Source organism: Mytilus trossulus, chromosome 4, assembly GCF_036588685.1.
Source record: "Mytilus trossulus isolate FHL-02 chromosome 4, PNRI_Mtr1.1.1.hap1, whole genome shotgun sequence".
NCBI classification, from domain to species: Eukaryota; Metazoa; Mollusca; class Bivalvia; order Mytilida; family Mytilidae; genus Mytilus; species Mytilus trossulus.
Window position 1 is genome coordinate 23,907,945 of NC_086376.1, and position 21,327 is coordinate 23,929,271.

Here is a 21,327-nt window from a genome sequence, read left to right on the forward strand (position 1 = left end):
ACGATGTTATTTTGGGCTTTGTCTGCAGGGACAACAACATATTCATCATGGAGGTCAGATAGGTGTTTAGCAACATTTGGATCTTTGAAGATTGACGTAGCATGGGCATTGATGGACCCATTCAGTTTCTTAATTCTGATTTGTATTAACGACCTCACTGCCTTAATCCATTCGGATAGAGTGTCTACGTCTTCCTTCTCGCGCTAAGCCCATTGCCTGGCATAATCCTCGACTGAATCCATCAAAATTTTAAAGTTCTGTTTCCAATTGATGGATTTAGGCTCACGATATTTCGGACCTTTCGATAATACGTTTCGTAGAGAAGTGTTATTAACAATGTTAAGGTCACCGGTAATAACGTGGCCAGCAGGATTATATGTGAATTGGGAACTAGCACAAGTGCAATCAGGAGGTTTAGACTTGAAGTCGTCAATATCGAGATCCTGCAAAACGCGTTTGTAATTGAAAATTTTAGTTGCAATAGGTTTGGTATAGGTATAAGAAATTATTGGTACAGACTGGTCTTTGAAATAAGGAGGTATTTTCGATTGAACTAATTTATGATGAAGGATATTGCCGAGGTTGACGCCAACCGATACGATATTCTAAGTTTGTAATATGATACTCTCTTTCTCAAACGCTGACGCTCGTACTTAATCGCGAAGAAAGGGATTAACATTCTCTTATGTCAAAAGTTTGCATGTTAGAATGTTCGTCATCGAATTTCAACGCTTTTTACCAGGTAATTGTCAGTTGCTACGTCATTTAATAGAAAATATTTGATTTCAAGTTCACAACAAATTGCTATTACGTAATTGTACCAGTACCATAAAAAACAGTTACATACTATAAATAGTTTGCAAATTCGCTTGGATCTTGCAAGACAAGACCAATGCCTTGCAAGTTTCGAACGTTTTGAAAGTTGTGAATTTGGAATGTTATTAACGTCTTTTCAAAAACCAATTGATAGGTTTTCTTATTTCGTATTTAAACATTTTATCATATTTGAAATATTTTTAATATTTTTTTTTAGAAATAAAATAAAATGAACGGTTCGGACTCTTTTTAAAATTAGAGGACAAAAAAGAGAAAAACAAATGTGAAATTTGCGATCTAATCATGTCCCGGAATATTTCTCTTTGATGTTATATGTATATGATAGAAATAAAGGTAACAGCAGTAAATATTTAATTGATAATTTACTAAAATATCTTATCTTTATAAATATAAAACTATTTTTCATTGAATAAGTACCATTTTTCAAAACTGTAAACACAGTTTAGCACATGGAACAGAATCTCAAAATTGAATTAATCTTATCAATATCATAGTTCACTATTATATATCTTTATTACAAAATTCATATAAACTATAGGTGTCCATTGCGGTCAAATCAGTGTATGGAAAACTTGGAATTGATAGTTAAGAAAATATACATACATGTATTGGTATGAATTAAAAAAACCACGAAAACTGTTTACCTGGATCTTAAAAACAAATTTTATGATATACATTATTATTACTATTATTACTATATTCTTAACTTCAAATAGAGGGTTGAGATTTTACAAAACCCCGCTGCATTTTTGCGCCTGTCCTAAGCCAGTCGCATCTGGCCTTTGTTAGTCTTGTATTTTTTGAATTTTGTTTTCATTTAATTAAATATGTTTTGGAGTTTAGTATGACGTCCATTTTCACTAGTACACTTGTTTTTTATGGACCAGCTGAAGCCCGCCTTCGAGTGCGGGATGTTCTCGCTGTGTTGAAGACCCATTGGTGGACTGCGGCTGTTATCTGCTCTTTGGTCGGGTTATTGTCTCTTTGACATATTCCCCATTTCCATTCTCAATTCTAAATACGTATTTTTTGTTTTGGTCTTCAGGTAATGCCTGTTATACTTATACTTCCAAATCCAAGCTCCAGTAAAGTATCACTATGAAACACTTTCTGAGTATCCAGGAACGTTGTCAGTTTATTTTTGTTTTATGAGTTTGAATGAAACTCTTGTATCTTTCGCCCCTCTTTTACAGTACATTTGTGTTCTTATAATACAGAAAAACGAAAAAATGATTGAAATTAATAGACAACAAAACAATTAACTGGTTTTGGAAACTAGGAATAAGGTTTAACAAATTGTTCTATTCCCTAGTACCTTTGCGTTTTGTGTGAAAACGTTTTTTGTATTGCAGTCCTGTTTATTTATTTGTATTGTAGTCTTGTCATGTAATGTTGTCATTTTGATGTTATATTTAACACTCCAATAAAAGCGGGAGGTCTTGCTAGCCACAAAACCAGGTTCAACACACCATTTTTTTCTTAAAATGTCCAGGAAAATGGCAATTGTTAGATTTTTGTTCGTTTCTGTGTGTGTTAGACTTAAGTGTTGGGTTTCCTCTGTGTCGTAGGTCTCCTCTTATATTTAATGTGTTCTCTCAGATTTAGTATGTTACATGGATTCGTTTGTTTTTTTCTCAATCGATTTATGAATTTCGAACAACGGTATACTACTGTTGCCTTTATTTGTCATAATATTTTTGACTTTGGAGGTCCGTACCTTACTCTTTTAATTAAATTTTCTTCTAAATAACTTGGCATTTCAACAAGTCCTTTCCCTTAATCTCAGTCGACCCTTCTATTAGAACCTACCGGCGTTATTTTTTATTGCAATGATATTGTTATCATTGTAAAGATCTTTTGATCGTCGGTGTATGGTTTTTCCCCATATTCTTTTCGAGTTTAATAGTGACGATGTCTACTTGTAATTTTCTGCATTAGTCTTTTAGAATTCCAACTCTTATCTAATCTGACGGTGTCTGGTTGTTATTTTTCTTTTTTAGTCTTTTGAAGTTTCTTACTTTGATCTCAGGTGACGGTGTCGGTTTTTCGTTTTTCTTCTTCAGTCAATTGGAGTTCTAATTATGATCTCAAATGACAAAGTATGATCCTTATTTCTCTCTTCAGTCTTTTTAGAGTTCTAACTCAAATCTCAAGCAACGTTGTCTGGTTATTTTTCTCTCTCTCTCTCTCAATCTTTTGGAGTTCTAACTTAAATTTCAAGTCATGCTTTTGTTTTGTGCTTGATTATGCTTGTAATTTCGTTTCAGACGCTCTGTTATTTTTGTGTATAAACGTTACGACTGTACCTCTGCGTTGTTTATTTACAATAGCAATATGGTTTTAAATCCCTATCATCAATACAAGCAGACTGATTCCCGTATCTATTTGCTCGGATTATTTTATCTAAGATAATAAAGTTGTTTGTTTGAGTGATCTCTGTAGTGACTTCAAATATTCCCTCGCTTGGCATCACTTCAAATATAATAAAATAACGTTTCTTCTTGTCTAACGTGGGTTTGTACAAATATTGCCAAAGAACTTTCTTCTTCCCTGGTTCTAAGTGTTTCAGATTAGAATGAACTAATTTGGCATCATGAATCTTTTTCAAGATAATAAAAGCACACTTTGATCGATGATATTTTAAATAAGTGTTAATGGTTCCTACGACGAACATAGTAATATTTTTAATAACGGCATTATTTGTAGGAATAGCTTCCGATGAATAGCATGCACAGCTTGATTCGGGAATAAGTGCATCGGTACAAGTCCTGTCTTTTGGAATTTCATTAAATAGACTAATTCCAGAATATTTAATTGCTTCTTTACCCTTTTGTTGAGGGTTGTAACTATTGGTCGCTATATCAATTAAGGTTTTATGGAGATCTAATGGTGACGTCAGACGATTGATATTATTTTGCAAATTGTGATCTATATGAGGATATTTTGTCTTCAAAATTGTAGGCAGAACTATAGAAAAGAAAGGAAGTTTTGCTTCTATACGACCAATCGGTGTATTCCTTATCTTATCAATCATTGTCCCATGGTCACTCATAAAAAACAAAACAGACCTTTTCAAGTGGCCACCTTCTTTCAAAAAGACAAGAAAATTATAAAAATCAGCATCTCCTAACTTCAGAAAGTTCGTAAAATCGTGTCCTATCTCGTTCAACCAGGACATCGCAAACTTCCTGTTGTTCTTGTACTTATTCAAAAAACGTTTAAAATAATCTATTTGAAGGACATGCTTCGGACTATCGCCATAACAAAGAGCGGATGTACCTCCTAGAGCAATATCATTATTTTCTAAAGTCATAAATATCTTAGTGATTTTTGCCTGGTATTTTCGCTCGGAATTTATTGCAAGATAAAATGGCCGGAGGTAATGTTCTCCTGGAGGTTCATTAAATCCACGAGTTACATAATTAAACGTTGAAAGTCTAGGATAATCCTCAGAATACATCGTTGCTGCGCCTCTTTCTGAAAATTTCTTCCAAACAAATGGTTGATTGTCAAAAAACTTTTTCCTGTTGAATGGTACACTATAATTTCCTGTTAAAAATGCCATAAGGTTAGGATATGAATTACCGCCTACTTTTGTATAACCATTAAAAACATAAGCGCCAAGTGTTTTTTCAAGATATGTTAGTGTTTTTGGAAGTTCACGAATAGCAGCAAGTCTTGACATACTGTCTACTCCAAATATCAGAACACTAAAGCTATCATTATCCGACTTAAAATATTTTTGTTTTTTCTTTATATGGTAATGTAATCGTTCATAGATATTTTTTCCTTCAAAGACACATACTACCTTTGCAAAATCAGATTCCATCATAGCACTCTGTGACTCATTGAACCATACTGAAGTACCAAACAAAACTTCGTCATCGCTTTGTTGTTTTCGAATAACACTTTGATAATAACATTCAATATGTTTTCCTTTTGTTCGATTTTTGTTTATATGTATCATCTCATCGTCATCGATATAAACCAATTCAGTGTTTTCGGCACAAACAATAGGATTTGGTTTCCAAAAGAACGGCAATATCGATTCATCGAAAGGATTTACTTTTGGAATTTCACATTTCTCGTTTGTATTTATATTAATGAAATTAAACTGAACATCGTCTTCTACATGCAACTTGAATCCGTATAAAATAACTAAGCAACAAAGCAAAAGAAGCACTTGCTTTTTTCGCGTGCAATAATTTATCGTCAAAGCCCTCATGGTGTATACGCAGAAACCAATAAAAACCCTGGCTAAAGATGCTCTTCTGTTATTCAACACAAGAACATGTTATTCTCTGAAATAGAAATGAAAATATGAAAGATATACCTTTTTGGATTGGGTTTTGCTGGATTTTTTTCACGTGTTAAACTTGAAAAGATTTTATGGAAAGTATAATTAATACAAGAATGCAACGTGATGATTTCAGTAAAATGTAAATAAGTTTCACACGATTGTCTTCTTTACCGTTCCAACTAAATTAAGAAGTAGACATGTGTTATTGCTGCATTAAATGACTGATACAATAATGTTTAACATTACAACAAAGGCAAACATAAGAAAAAAATATTTGTGGCATAAAGGGTCGCAAGTCGATGACAGAAAAATCTGAAGACTAAATGGGGAAAAAATGGCAATAATACACAGAAAAATCTTCCAAATACGAACACGAAACATCCCAAATATCAACCAGGGATAATAAATTCCTACTCAATTAATTGCTCATACTCGTGCTATTCAAGATAATTAAGATGAATGACATTGCTAATAAGCAGTTGTTGGTACGTAATACACTGTATGACAAAAAAGAGGACGGGATTGTTGACATAAACTCGTAAATTCATAACAGTCAACCAGTCAATTAAGCGTCTGAACTTGACCATTAAAATAAAGGCAACAGAAGAATAACGCTGTTCGAAATTCATAAATCGATTGAGAAAAAGCAAATCCGGGTTACAAACAAAAACTGAGGGAAACACAACAAATATAAGAGGACCTGACTTTTTCCTGACTTTGTACAGGACATTTGAAGAAAAAATGGTGGGTTGAACCTGGTTTTGTGGCTTGCCATCCCTCTCGCTTTTATGGCAATGTTAAATGCACCACTTAAATAACAATATTTCATGACAGGACTACATTATAAAGAAGAAGTATTTGTAATAGGATGCTGTTACGAAGTCTCCCAAACAAAGCTCCCATAATTTGCCGTTCCTATGGTCCCATATTCGTTTAATTTGTTTAATTGTCCCATACAAGAATATATATGTTTAGGGGTGGGGATCTTGACCGTTTACAATTTATCAAACATGAGGGAGTAGGGTGACCCCCATGGACTTCACATATATTTCATTTGATTTGTTTTATTGTCCCATTCAAGAATATACATGGTTTAGGGGTGGGGGTCTTGACCGTTTACAATTTAGCAAACATGAGGGTGTGGGGGTGATCCCCAGGGATTTCCCCTATATTTCATTTGATTTGTTTTATTGTCCCATACAAGAATAAATATATGGTTTAGGGATGGGATCTCAACCATTTAAAAATTCATCATGCATGAGGGGTGGGATGACAACAGGTATCGGGTGACTCCTCAGGGACTTCCCTTTTATTTCATTTGATTTGTTGTATTGTCCCATACAAGAATATATATGGTTAAGGGGTGGGGATCTCAACCGTTTACAAGATAATAGCACATCCTCAAATTGAAGGGGTTGGGGTGACCCCCAGGGACTTCCCTTTTATTTCATTTGATTTGTTTTATTGTCCCATACAAAAATATATATGGTTTAGAGGTGGGGTTCTCGACCGTTTCAAGATAATAGCACATTCTCAAATGGAAGGCGTTGGGGATTATCACTCAGGGACTCGTCCTATATTTCATAGAATTTGTTTTATTGTCCTGTGATAATTTCTGAAGACTGCGTGTGTCTATCACTTACAATTTTTAAGTTATCTTCATTTGAAAATTTTAAAAAATAAAATCCCATAGGGTTTCCCTTTTTTATGCCTCAAAAATACCCCTTAAGAGACATCAATGCACAAACGAAATATTGATGACTCCCGTAGACATATTAGTCTAACATTCTATGAAACCCTAAGTAAATCTGACAAGCAAATTTTGGAGAAACATTGCGGACAGGTTCATTTTTAAAGTGGCGGAAGAAGAAAAATAATAACTAGATTTGCCATTGCAAACAATAGCGGATGTCACCCATCCCCTATTGCCACTGAGGCAGTCATTTCGAAAAATTTAAACATTGAATGCTTACATGTATGGCTTATGTTCTTTAAAAAATTAGAAAAATTGGGCGATTTTTGAAATTTTATACATTTTACTGTTTCCATAGCAACGACGATCATTTTGGAAATTCAAGAGTCAAAACTGTTATCTGCACTTGTCAGATAACATTAATATAAAGTTTCATGAAGTTTGGAGCTTTTTGAAATTTGTTATGTTTCAATTGTAACGGCTGCTATTTCCAAAATTCCAAAGTCACAGAGCAACTTTGCACATGCCAGTTAACATTTCTGTCAATTTTCATAAAGTTTGGAACACTTTAATTATTTTCGAATTTTTGCTGTTTCCATGACAACGGAAGCCATCTTGAATATGCCAACCCTTATTTGCACATTTGCACATACTGGTTAACATTATTGCATAGTTCCATGGAGATACGTTCATACAATTCCGAGAAAAGATCTGAACAAAAAAGTGGAAAAATAATAAGAAAAAAAGAAACGTACAATAACGATACGTCACCCAAACTCCTTTTAGGATGACATAAAAATAACAAGAACTGAGCAATGAGAGACTTAATAAATTATAGAACATACAGGACAGAGAAACACACATATAAACAATACAAAAGAAAAGTACGACATGCTAATTGTTATTAAAGCTATGAAGCTTATAATTTAATTCGTCAGACGCGAGTTTCGTCTACATAAGATTCCTCAGTGACGCTTAGGTCAAAATTCTAAAGAAAGCCACACAAAGATGAAGAGCATTGATGACCCAAAATTCCAAGAATAGTTAGGCCACTGACGGCTAAGGTTATCTTCCTTGGATAAGAAAATCCTCAGTATTTAAAATAATTCATACTTTTGCAAACAGTTAATTTATAAAAATGACCATATAACTGATATACGTGTCAACACCGAAGTGGTGACTAACTACAGAATAAAAACAAATACGTAAAACAATCTAGATGAGCACAAAAAAAACAACAGCACAGCCGAACCACGGAATGTATGTCAGCTGAATAGATTGACGCACATAAGTGACGTCACAGGTAAATTACTAAAAATTTCGAAAAAATAGGATATAGTTCAAGATAAGGGTTGTAATATTGATACAACATGTATTTAATAACAATGAAAATTACAATACATAATATATAGTTATCAAAAGTACCAGGATTATAATTTTATACGCCAGACGCGCGTTTCGTCTACTTAAGACTCATCAGTGACGCTCAGATCAAAATAGTTAAAAAGCCAAACAAATACAAAGTTGAAGAGCATTGTTGACCCAAAATTCCAAAAAGTTGTGCCAAATACGGCTAAGGTAATCTACTCCTGGGGTAAGAAAATCCTTAGTTTTTCGAAAAATTCAAAGTTTTATAAACAGAAAATCTATAATGTGACCATATAATTGATATTCATGTCAACACCGAAGTGCTGACTACTGGGCTGGTGATACCCTCGTAATTGTGTTATTTATTAGAAAATTAATTGTGTTGTATATCAAATTGTAAACCAAATACATCGTGTAAGTTTAGTTGCCCCAAACTAAAATCTTATAAATGAACTGGGTGATTAATTATCTTCACCCTCACACAAGAATAGAACAACAAAATCAAAAATAACAACTGCAAACGAATAGATATTTGACAATATCCGATCAGTATAACAAATATAACATCAAAACTATATACATGAATGTTGGATAACAAATACCGTGACACGTCTTATAGCTATGCGAATTAATACTCAGAAAAACAGTCACAATCGGGAATAGATCACGTTCGGTACTTAATACATTATACGACGTAATGGCAAACCACAGTCTAAGACGTGGCAAAAATGTTCTTTAAAACATTTAAACAAAGATTATTTTTTTAATTTTTTACTGATAATTATTGAGCAAACACATAAATTTCAATCGTTCTTTTATGCATTTACTATGTGTAAATAAATATGGCATATTTATGACATCCATGTCTTACTACAATGAATCAAATTAATATCTTAGTTGATGCAATGCAATTACTTTACACAGCAAATACTATTAATACAGCTTTAAGGTGGTATGGGTGTCTTTCGCCATCTTGGATTGTAAAAAACAGAGAATCTAAGGTCCATATTTTCTAATAAGTTAGCAAAATTTGATGCAGGAATGCAGAATTTAATGTAAATTTTCATTTAAAAGAACCAATTTATAAGAATATAACTTAGAAATATTAATATTTTTACAAATGTAGATTAATTTTGGTTGTTTTTGAATATTTTTCAAATTGGCATTTTAAGGGGAGGTAACTCAATTACAGTGCATTTTCTGAAGGACTCTACATGAAATTTTCCTATTTTGTCTTTTAGCCGGAAAAAACGTACGGTGACCCTATCTTTTTTTTTTATATTCTCAAAGCATTGTCTGAAAGCAATCTTTTCCTAATTTATTTTACAATTCTATCATTTTGTTTAGTTTTTATTCACAAAATGGTGTTTTTTCCTGTATAATCCATACAAAATTTGTCATTTTGTCACAACCTGTAGCTTGAGAAAATGCACGGTGACCTATCATTTTTATAATAGTTTTGATCATGTATCAATAGATACTACATTTTGACAAAGTATGAACAAATTCTATCATTTTTATTTTAGACTCCCATACCACCTTAATTTATTTTTTGTATAATTCATCTTTATCTTGCGTTTGAAGTCCTCGAGATGTATAATTTATACGTAGTAAATACTTAAAACTGTTATCAAATACTTAATATATTTCTTAAAAGAGAAATTTTCTTTTAAATATGTTTACCAGGTTAGGTTATAAAATATAATAACCTTGGTGTTTGATAGATCGACCTCTTAATCTTAATAGTTATTAAAGGTACCAGGATTATAATTTAATACGCCAAACGCGCATTTTCTCTACATAAGACTCATCAGTGACGCTCATATCAAAATAGTTGTAAAGCCAAAAAGAACAACGGGAGATTTCTTTTTTTGTGATTTTACTTTTTTTCGACAAATATTGTTGATGGGGTGATTAAAATTAAGTTGATAACCAATATCAGTCCCTACAGATACTAACATTTTTGATCAAATGATATTTTAGTTGACTGTATATTTAAGTCGGGCTCCTTTGCAAATGTTTTATTTCCAACTGCAATGACTTAGAAATTATCAGGAGTTGCCTGCATGTAATGATTCTATACCAATCAATTCTAACATTACTTCATTTGCTATGTATACATAGTACATTTTCAAATTCACCATCGGCATAGAGAGTAATATCGACAGCACAATTATATAGTACCCCATGTTCAATAAAATAAAATATGTCATTTACAGAAAATATTAAATAATAAAGGTCCTATGAATGAACCTTTGGTCAAGCTTTCTAGATTTCAGTCCCCGTTTTGTTGCCTACGATCTGTAAGATAATTTTTAAAAATAAGTTGCTGTTTGTCATGTCCTCTGATGTCGTTAATGAAAGATTTCGTTGTTATGCTGTTATTCTGGGGTTTGAATGTTATGTTGAACTATAATATTATTTGTTTATGCATTTCTATGTGCTGAGTTTTCTTGGATTGGTTTGTATTCCTGTCACGTAGTGTTGTCATTTTAGTTATATATTTTTTTTAACATTGACAGATAAGCGAGAATATAGGCTAGCCATAAAACCAGGTTACACCAACCATTTGTCTCAAAATGTCCCTTACCAAGTCAGAAATATGGCAGTTATCAAATGGTATGTTTCTATGTACATTGTACTTTGGCGCAGTTCAGTGTTTCTATTGTTCTGTTGTTTTTCTACTTTAGTTGATGTGTTTCGGAAATTCTCTTGGTTTAAGTTTGTTCCCCGGATTTGTTTTTTCTTAATCGATTTATGATTTTTGAACAGCAGTATACTACTCTTGCTTTTTAAAGTAATTTTACTGACAAAAAATGTCATAGGCATGTCATTCACTGAAAAAATTTGCATGTGTGAAATAGTTAAAAGCTTTCTAAAGATCCATAAGTATTTATGTCATGTACATATCTAAAGCTGGTTAATTAACCAGTCTTCAAGGAGTCTCAAGTGAGATGCCTGACATCCATGACCTTTTCTAAATACACGTAAAAACATCAGAAATATTTTCAAAGGATTAAATTAAAGGGTCAGACATAGCCATTTCAAATACTTCTGAAATTGTAGGTAAAATGCTCACAGGATTGTAGTTCATTTAATCAAGTTGATCGTTCAGTGGTTAGACCTGATGTTCTTTTTATCTGTTAGGAAATTTAATCCAGCTACAAAACAGACATGTAGACAAAATAACATGAAACTGGTTGCGGAAAGCTACAATAAAAATTACAAATAAAACAGGCATGTAAACAAAATACAGTGCCTAATCCGACAACTGAGTATTCCAACATCCTGCTTTAATTAGTTATCATAGGTACCAGGATTATCATTTAATACGCCAGACGCGCGTTTCGTCTACATAAGACTCATCAGTGACGCTAAGACCAAAACAGTTAAAAAGTCAAACAAGTACGAAATTAAAGAACATTGAGGACCCAAAATTCCAAAAAGTTGTGCCAAATACGGCCACGGTATTCTACTCCTGGGATAAGAAAATCCTTAGTATTCCGACATCCTGCTTTATCCGACATTTTTTTCTGACCCCCAGTGTGTCGGATAACACAGATTACACTGTAACAAGACACGGGGAAACGGACAGCCACAATAAAAAAAATAGAAATAAAACAGCCATGTAAACAAAATAACATCAACGGGCAATTAACAGCTGCAGTAAATAACAATGAGAATGGAAATGAGGAACGTGTCAAAGAGACAATAAGAGGACCAAATAGCAGAAAACAGTCGAAGGCCACATAAGCGTCTTCAATACAGGGGAAAAAATCATGTACCCGAAGGCGGGCTGCAGCTGGTCCCGAGACAAAAATGTATACTGGTCTAGTGAAAATTGACGTTATACTAAACTCAAAAACATACAAATGAACTACAAAAAAAAAAGACCAGAGGATCCTGCCTTGGGACAGGCGCAAAAATGCAGCGGGGTTTAGTGAGATCTCAACCCTCCCCTATACTTCTATCCAATATAGAAAAAACAAATACACAGTGATACGCACAGTAAAACTCGGTTTAAAAGAAGTCCGAGTCCGATGTCAGAAACGAAGCAAAATGACAATGATATATGAACTAATAAAGGACTAATAGTAGTTACTGAAAATGTAAAATCACAAAAACACTGAACGCAGAGGAAAATATAATCGGAAAGTCCATAATCACATGGCAAAATCAAATGACAAAACACATAAAAAACGGATGGACAAGAACTGTCATATTCCTGACTTGGTACAGGCATTTTCAAATGTAGAAAATGGTGGGTTTTACAGCGCTTAACCTCTCCCTTTGACGACAGTCTTATCAAAATCCGTTATATAGAGACAATAAGAGGACCAAATAGCAGAAAACATGCCAGCTCCAGAACGCAATTAAACTTATTGAAAGAGTATATCCTCATCATATGAAAATCAAGCAGTATCCCTTCCGTAAGCGGTTTAGTATCATACCATTACCAACATAAACTATTTGTGACGAACATAACTCTTACCTTACCAACGATTAGTGTATTTACGATACAAAGACTCTTAAGAGTAAATCAATATAAATACCAAAATATGCCATCTTGATTGAGATGACAACAGTATCTCAACAATATCCCTTCTGAATAAATAAAGGCAACAGTAGTATACCGCTGTTCAAAACTCATAAATCCATGGACAAAAAACATAATCGGGGTAACAAACTAAAACCGAGGGAAACGCATTAAATATAAGAGGAGAACAACGACACAACACCGAATCGCAACACAAGTCTGAATAAGTCTGTTTGAATAAGTCTGTTTAAAGTTTTTGTTAGCTTTAGAGTTGAATGCCGACATTTTTGTGCTTTGTAAAGAATATTACCATAACAGATTAGATGTTAATACATGAACGTATAAGTTATCTGCATGTTGATTTACATTTGTGAATGATGCCCTTGTATTGGTGATAAAATTAGTAAATGTTTTACTTGTTTGTGATATCGAAACCCTGGTGTAATAATGCTTCATTAATACAGATTTCTTTCGTTTACATCAAATACAATTTGTTACATTGTTACATACACGAGAGAATCGAACATTTTGGGATATATATGTAACACTCCCAAATGTGTCCTGTCCCCCAAACGTGTCCGATTCCCCCAAACGTGTCTATTCTCCCTAAACGTGTCCGTAATATCCAATATTCCCCAAACGTGTCTGATTTTATAACCCCCAAACGTGTCCGATAATTGTTATTCGCCAAAACGTGTCCACTATTCAACGCCAGGACGTCTCACGTCTTTTAGCGTTAATACATGAAAAAAATCAATAACGTTTACGGCAATTCTATAATGGGGGACACAATTGATGAAATGATCATTTATTAGTATTAGTTGGTTCAATGCCGGTTGTTATTGCAAATTTAATCTGTATTAAACATATAAATCGACTTTTGACTGAAATTGCTTATATTCCAGTTGCAAGTATTATGCTCGTTTAGAGCGCACATACATGTACAAGCAATTCTAGTTTAGTTTGATTAAGCGTTTACAATAGGATAACACCAAATAAGTTCAAATATAATATATTCAGGTTAAACTACAATGTATGCCTATACATATTGTTTAAAGATGTCAGTCTTATTTACAAAGCTTGTATTAACAATAACACAAACAAAGCCAGCAATTTACTTTGCAAGCAGTAGGAATCAGCTGTAATCCGCGAATACTGCACGGTAGGATTTTAAAAGAATTGATTGACTTCCTATTTTTTCAACAGTTCTGATATTTTAAAAGATATTCAAATCATAAACTGGTTTTCAGGTATTTAAATAAATTTTAGATTTCCAGCATCACTACTAAAGTGAAGACGTAACAAACAAGAGTCATAAGTCCAGTGCCAAATATTTCATGCATTACTTGAACGATATCATATTAACAATAAATACTATCCTTAAGTTTTAGTATTATACCGGGGATTTAGGATTGGGCCTAAATTTGTTTACGATTATTCGGGATAAAACTTAGTTAAACTTAAAAATCTAAAGAGCCAGTAAAGACCGATTTTTTTCAAAAACTTCACTAAGAAACTATTGATTCTCTCAAAAAAATGGAAAAAAAGCTTTAAAAATTATAAACTGGTAGTAAGGTTTTTTATTATGAACTTTAAGTTTCGAGCATCACTTAAATACACGCAAACAAGAGACATTATGTCCAGTGGCAAATATTTCATGCATGGACAGGACGACAACATACTTTGGATAAGTTATATAATGAGATGCAGAAGAATATTTGCCGGAACTCTAGGATTGTACCTTAATTATTCCGGGAATTTGGGATTAGGCCTAAATGAATTGTGTACAGTTATGAGAATTTACACTTTTCGGTTTTTAGGTATCTACACTAATCGTAACTCGGAATTAAATTATATTTTTTTTGGAGCGGAAAAGGGCAGTTTTATTTTTATGGAATATCAGTGTAACACTCTTTTAGTTCCCTTTATATTATAGGACAAGTTTGGGGGATTGGGCACATTTGACGGACTGGGCACGTTTGGGTGTTTATTAAAAAATGGACACGTTTAGGCGTTTAAATAATACAAATGACACGCTTTGCCGCCCTTTTTACAACTAGACATGTTTTGCAATTCAGTGACGTCGATGTGGACACGTTTGGGAGTATCGGACACGTTTGGGGGGAAGGACACGTTTCTGAGTGTTACATATACAATGAGCGTCACCATCTAAACATGAATAATAAACAAAGTGAAATAAAAATTTATCTGTTTTTATCATAAATAGATATACAAATAAATATACTAGTCAACAAAAGAAACGATAGACGACTTTGGAATCAAATGTATCAAAAAAGTATTAAATATAAAACAAAATGAGATACACTAATTTAAAAAGCTTTCATTTTTAATGTATGTGCATATGATAATGAAAATCAAAACATGTCGGAAAGTAACTAAATTTCGTGTAAACGATCATAGGGTACAAATTAATTTTGCTGAAAGTTGGATAAAAAATCGCCATACAATTTTCAAAGTACTGAACGAATTTTTAAATTTGTTTAAAAATATTCAATAGGCTAATCAAGTTATGTTCATGTTGTAAATAATGTGTTGAAATATGGATTTTTTTTAAAATTTTGGTAAAAAAAGTGTTTTTTAAAATCTAACAAAATGCAAAAAAAACAAACCTGTTTACGTCTCAAATCTATGCTTAAGTTATGAAAACAACACACTGTAAATTTGGAACCTTTCAGATTAGTTTTAAGACTTTATTGGATTTAACTTAACACATACTGTCTATGGTAAATCAATTGATAATGAATACATTTTAACAATTTCTTGTGGGGCCGAATTTTGCTTTACAAATAGACGAAGTAACCACTTACACATTTAAGACTGTTCTACAGATAGTTCCTCCAATTCCCTATCAATGAAATTGAATGATGTTTTATTGCAGTTACGAAATATTAATGAAGAAGGTATCCTTTTTTCCTTTCTAGACAATATTTGCAGCCATCTACACAAAGTCTAAGGAAGTTTACGTTTTCGTACAACATTGAAATGACATTATCCTGCATACATTGATTAACAAATTTTCAGTGTGTTTAAAGTGTTTCACTGTTATCTAATCTTTTTAGTTTTCATTGGTAGAATAAATAAAACACGACTTTACAGAATCGATTGAATATTTCAGATGTCAACCTGTGAAATACTTCTTAAACTATAACGTTAAGCATGTCATGTGTAGTAGAGAGAACATACATCATTAAAACATGATTAAACTTAAAAGAACTGTATATAGTATCATTTAAAATATGTGTTCAAATAGGATGTTAGAAATTTTCCCACTCAAATGATATATCTGTAGTTTATGAATTATTAAATGCATTCGTAAATCAAAACAATGATTCGAATACATATACAAAACGACTAATTACACTGGATTTTTTTCAATAATAATGGCAAAAGTAGTAAGCCGCTGTTCCAAAGTCAAATCTGTCATATTTTCTTATGTTTGTACTAGATAAATATGCCATTTTAGACGAGGCACTCACATAAACCTGGATATCTAGTGGATAGTCACATATATCAAAGCTGTGTGTTCCCATTCACTGTTACATGCCATTCTAATCTTTAAGGATACCACACTCACATCGATTTAAGCTATAACCGCATTTAAAGAATATTAAACATTCATTTTAGTTTTATCATCATTTCATATTTTGTAGGTTGTAATTCATAAAATAGGTTATAAATATGAGCGTCACTGATGAGTCAAATGTAGACGAAAAGCGCGTCTGGCGTACTAAATTATAATCCTGGTACCTTTTATAACTATTTACACCATTGGGTCGATGCCACTGCTGGTGGACGTTTCGTCCTCGAGGGTATCACCAGCCCAGTGGTCAGCACTTCGGTGTTGATCTAAATATCAATTATATGGTAATTTTTATAACTTTCATGTTATAAAACTTTGAATTAATCCCAGGAATAGATAACCTTAGTCGTACTTGGCACAACTTTTTGGAATTTTGGGTCCTCGATGCTCTTCAACTTTATACTTGTTTGGCTTTATAAATATTTTGATATGAGCGTTACTGATGAGTCAAATGTAAACGAAACGCGCGTCCCGCCTACTAAATTATAACCATGGTACCTTTGATAACTATCATACTGTAACTACTTACAGTCTGGCATACTTATGTAAGTTTTAACTGTGACACGTTACAGGTGCTGCTGTTTACTTTGACCTTTACCTATTTAAGCAGATAGTAAATTTGACTATACAATTGAGACATTTTAATTTACCAGTTGGTATTTTTAAAATTGATGCATATGTAATCAATCATGCATTTAGAGTCTAACTGAATTCTGTCCACTCACTTTACCTATTCAATTGTCACTGTTGTAGTATAACTGAAATATGATTTTCAAAACTTATACTTGTGGTATTCATGCTTCAAGTTTTATATCTGTTTAATGACATAAAATGTCTACAGTTTAAATTAGAATATATGGTATAAAAACTGAAGTATGGCTACAATATGCGAACTTATTTCATGCATGTTTTTCTAAAAGTAATTGACCATTCAATTGCCAGAGAAACACAAAATTTAGAAAGAAAAGGCGAGAATTCTATTTTACTGACTTTTAAATTATTTTTAGGAGTGAGCAAGCCAGAAAATGAATATATATATTATTTTCGCTTGCAGGGTATTTAATTGAATGTCATACATTGAATCGATTAATGATTTTTAAACAGCAGTATACTACTGTTGCCTTTATACGCACTGCCTTCCCTCTTACTGTTTTCATATCTTAATACTATGGATGCTTGATGTCTTTTATATTTTTATAATTTGCATAATTTCAAGGATTGATACACACAATAACAAATATATGCAGAGTGCAGTATCAAAATAATATATGAATAAAGTGTTTTATTTTTTGCATGAACCCCCTGAGGGGTTCATGCTTATATATTGGCGAGTTTTGAATGTGTCTATGGGCCACTCGATATCTCTCAGACGGAAGTCAGAATAAAATTCTCGGAACGTCTCTAAAGTTTTCGGTCATTTATACAGGTCTTAACAGGTTGTTATCTACGTCTTTGATATGGTCCCTTGATGGCCCTTGACGACGCAATTATATTTGTTTTAAAACGACCACTGTGCACTGTGTGTATCTGGGTCAATTATACCGTGGTATTGTCTGTTATCTCGATAACATGTAAACTAATTAGGTTTAAAGATTTAACCACGGGATACTGTGTATTTCATCATACTAAACTTACGGGAGATAACATTCTGGTTAAAATATCAATATTAGATCGGAAAACAGAAAGATAATATTAGATCGGAAAACAGAAAGATAATATTAGATCGGAAAACAGAAAGATAATATTCTTATCAAATTAAAGTATTTAATTCAATCGGAATCAAACAAATATATACAAAATAAGTACTGTATTTATGTTTCTGTAGAAACTATCAATGATTGAAATCAGAATATTTTCAGAGTTGCAATTAAAGTATTTTATATGACAAGATACTCTGCTGTGGAATTTTTAAATATTCATTGGTAAAGGAAACATAAAAATTAAATCTAAATAAATTATTGCATCCTACAAAAAAAAATGTGTATAAACAATAATCATTATATTTCTACATTAATTATTACATACCATTTTAGTATTTATGTTTTATGAGTAATTATTATTTATTTTTTGTATTGAAATATATCCATAAAACGGAAAGTAAGATCAATTTATTAAATATTTAAATTTTAAACGGTCGCGAATAAAAATATATATCTACATACCTTTTTATATAAATTGGTTATTTTGAAAGTGTGTACAGGTATTCATAAACTTCTAAGAAATTCTTTGGCAAAACTAAGTTTCTCTGTATAATGTTTGAATTGATTTAAGTAAAATCAGGAAATCCTTAAAATTTGAGATGTTTTATGAGACCAAAATAAGTCTCTTCATTAGAGGTCCCAATCAATTGCATGCCACAGGTTTAACCGCATACAACATCTACCATGAGTAAAGACAGCTTCAAATACGAGTTGAGAATATAAAGGCATTCATTTAGGAAACAAATTATAAAGATATGATAGATAAAATAAATGCATCCAGAATTCCAGATTATAAAGCAAACTGAGTGCATAAATTTATATTGCGATAGGTTTGTGCAATTTGCATAAGTCATCCGGTTAGTAGAAATTAGGATTTGCAAATGGGTTATAATCGGAAAAAATATGTACATTCCCAAGTAATATATAAAATAGTCGAGCTTTAAAATAACTATTCAAATAGAAGCTGTAAATATATACGTTCAACTGGCTTTTGGGGGGTACTAGGTTGGTATCCCTAGAGAGATTATATCTCGAAACGGGTTGGGAAAAGCTTAAAGATCGAAGGGAGTCCCACAGGTTAATTTATTTTTACAAGATGAAAAATAATATTACTCCGGAATATTTATCAACCTTAGTTCCAGAGTCCCATGCAACCATACATAGTCATAATACGAGAAACTCGTCCCTAATCCCCCCTGTTCGAACAAGAACAGCCCTGTATTCAAATTATTTTTTACCGGCAACTGTACGTTCATGGAATCTCCTCCCTGAGAATGCTAAGACCAGTACTTCGGTGGGGGCATTCAGGAATTGTGTCCAGTATCGGGCGATTAAACCTCCAAATTATTTTTACATTGGTAAGCGATTGGGTCAAATTTATCACTCAAGACTTCGTATGCAATGCAGTTCTCTAAATGATCATCTGTTTGTTAAAAATATAGTGGATTCGCCACTTTGTTTATGTGGTGCTATAGAAACGACAGCGCACTACTTGTTGCACTGCCCCCGTTTTCACATTATGCGTGAACAGCATTTTTATAATATCAATATAACACATTTTTTGTCGGAAGAAATCTTGCTACACGGTTCAACGGACTTCAGCTACGAACAAAACATTGAAATATTCTTGGTAGTTCAAACATTTATACTCAGTAGTAAAAGATTTGTCATATGATAGCACACATCTTGTTCAACAAGTAATACTTATATCTTAAATAATTGTGTCCGTTCAGAAACATACACTTTATTATTGAATTTTCGATGTATATTTTTTTCTTCTTTCTTGTGTGTCACAACCTTATTATATGTTTTTTTTTCTTTCCATCTAGTGTAACATTGTTATTTTTTATAACATTTTACTCCTTGAGTATTACAATATGAAATGTTCTTATTAGGAAACGGATTAATATAAGCTAAGAGCTTGTTTCTGGATCCTATTAATTGTTTCACATGTATTATTATGTAAATGCCTATGTATGTACCTGAATATAATTAATAATTAATAAAATATGTTTACACTAACTTGCTTTTTCTATTTACAGTCAATTATTTCAATTAAAAAGCAAACACAAATTCAGCAACAATCTTTTGGTGACCCGGCAGTCAGCGGTCTTAGGTTCATGTATTGCTTTTCTTTTTTTAAAGAAAGCAACTTGTTTGATATTTCATTGACATTAATATTTGATATCCCATCAAGTATTCCCTTATTTAAAGTAATTTTAATATATTTTCCTTATTCTAGTATTTTTTTGGAACAAAACTGTCAAGATTGGTGACAAGCATGGTTGGGCTACCATTAGCGAGTATAAAGGAAACCTTCTTGCTGACAATACTGACGATGAGCGCCGTCTACGACAGGCCGAAATCATGGCTATACGTAAAAAAAGCCATATGTGCACAAACAACACCAAGATAAAATAATGGTCCAAGATCCGCAAACTTCAGAGCAGAGAAAGAACATCTGCTACTACTGTGCTGCCACAAGACACTGGTCGTCTAGCTGTCCCGAAAAAGCCAAAATTCTAACAACATTAGCAGTTCCAAATGAGGTATTATATTTGATTGACTTTAATTTATTTTTTAGACAAATACGAGTATGAGAACGATTCTGTAAAAGTTTTTAAAGTAAAAGGTCGATAATATTATAGCTTACAATTTTGGTTTTACTTGAATCTTGTTTTTTTAATTTACCGATTCACCTCCTTCTGTATTTTTGAATAACAATAGATTTGCCTTTGCTCATAAAGATTTTGTTAAACATGCAATAACATATCGGTATGTACGGGAGTCGCTAAAGAAGTTAATACTGCTCTTTTTGTAGTTAATCCTTCATCGTTGTCGAGCAACTCGACTGGCAAGGAAAGACTGATTATTGACCTTAGACACGTGAGTCAATATGAAGTGTTATCTAAATTTAAATATGAGGGTGTTAAAGAGACCAAAACGTATGCAGCGAATACAAATTTTGCATTTAAGTTTAACTTTTTTAAAAGACGCGGGTACCATCATAAAGATATGCATGTCGAATCACAAAAGTTTCTTTTATTTTCAAAAGCTCAGCTTAATTTATTTTTTACTAAAATGGTACGCCCTCTAGTAAAGTATTGGCGTAGTAAGTATATCTAGATGATGGACTCGGATTTGAAGATACTGAAGAATAATGTTTAACAGTGTCAAAAGAAGTATTGTCAGTTTTATTGTCAGCTGGTTTCTTAGCAAATTTTGAACAAGGTGTTGGGAAGCCACAACATGTGAGATAGGCTTTGATTTGTTCAGGATTTACATAGGGGT

General features: G+C 32.6%; 1 protein-coding gene across 3 annotated transcripts in view; it reads right to left on the reverse strand.

The window, feature by feature from the left end:
* Positions 1-21,327, reverse strand: part of LOC134714916 (uncharacterized) — a 60,464-nt gene that overhangs the window by 16,516 nt on the left and 22,621 nt on the right. Inside the window, exons 2-3 of one of the 3 annotated variants that reach the window (XM_063576622.1) lie at positions 16,866-16,934; positions 1,668-5,138 (exon numbers count right to left, since the gene is read on the reverse strand). The exons of 1 other annotated variant lie outside the window; for it this stretch is intronic. In XM_063576622.1, coding sequence (XP_063432692.1) covers positions 3,155-5,062 — 1,908 coding nt within the window. In that variant the 5' untranslated portion in view covers positions 5,063-5,138; positions 16,866-16,934 and the 3' untranslated portion in view covers positions 1,668-3,154. Of the gene's footprint in view, positions 1-1,667; positions 5,139-16,865; positions 16,935-21,327 lie in introns of those variants that run through there. One more of the 3 variants, XM_063576623.1, reaches the window with a different exon arrangement.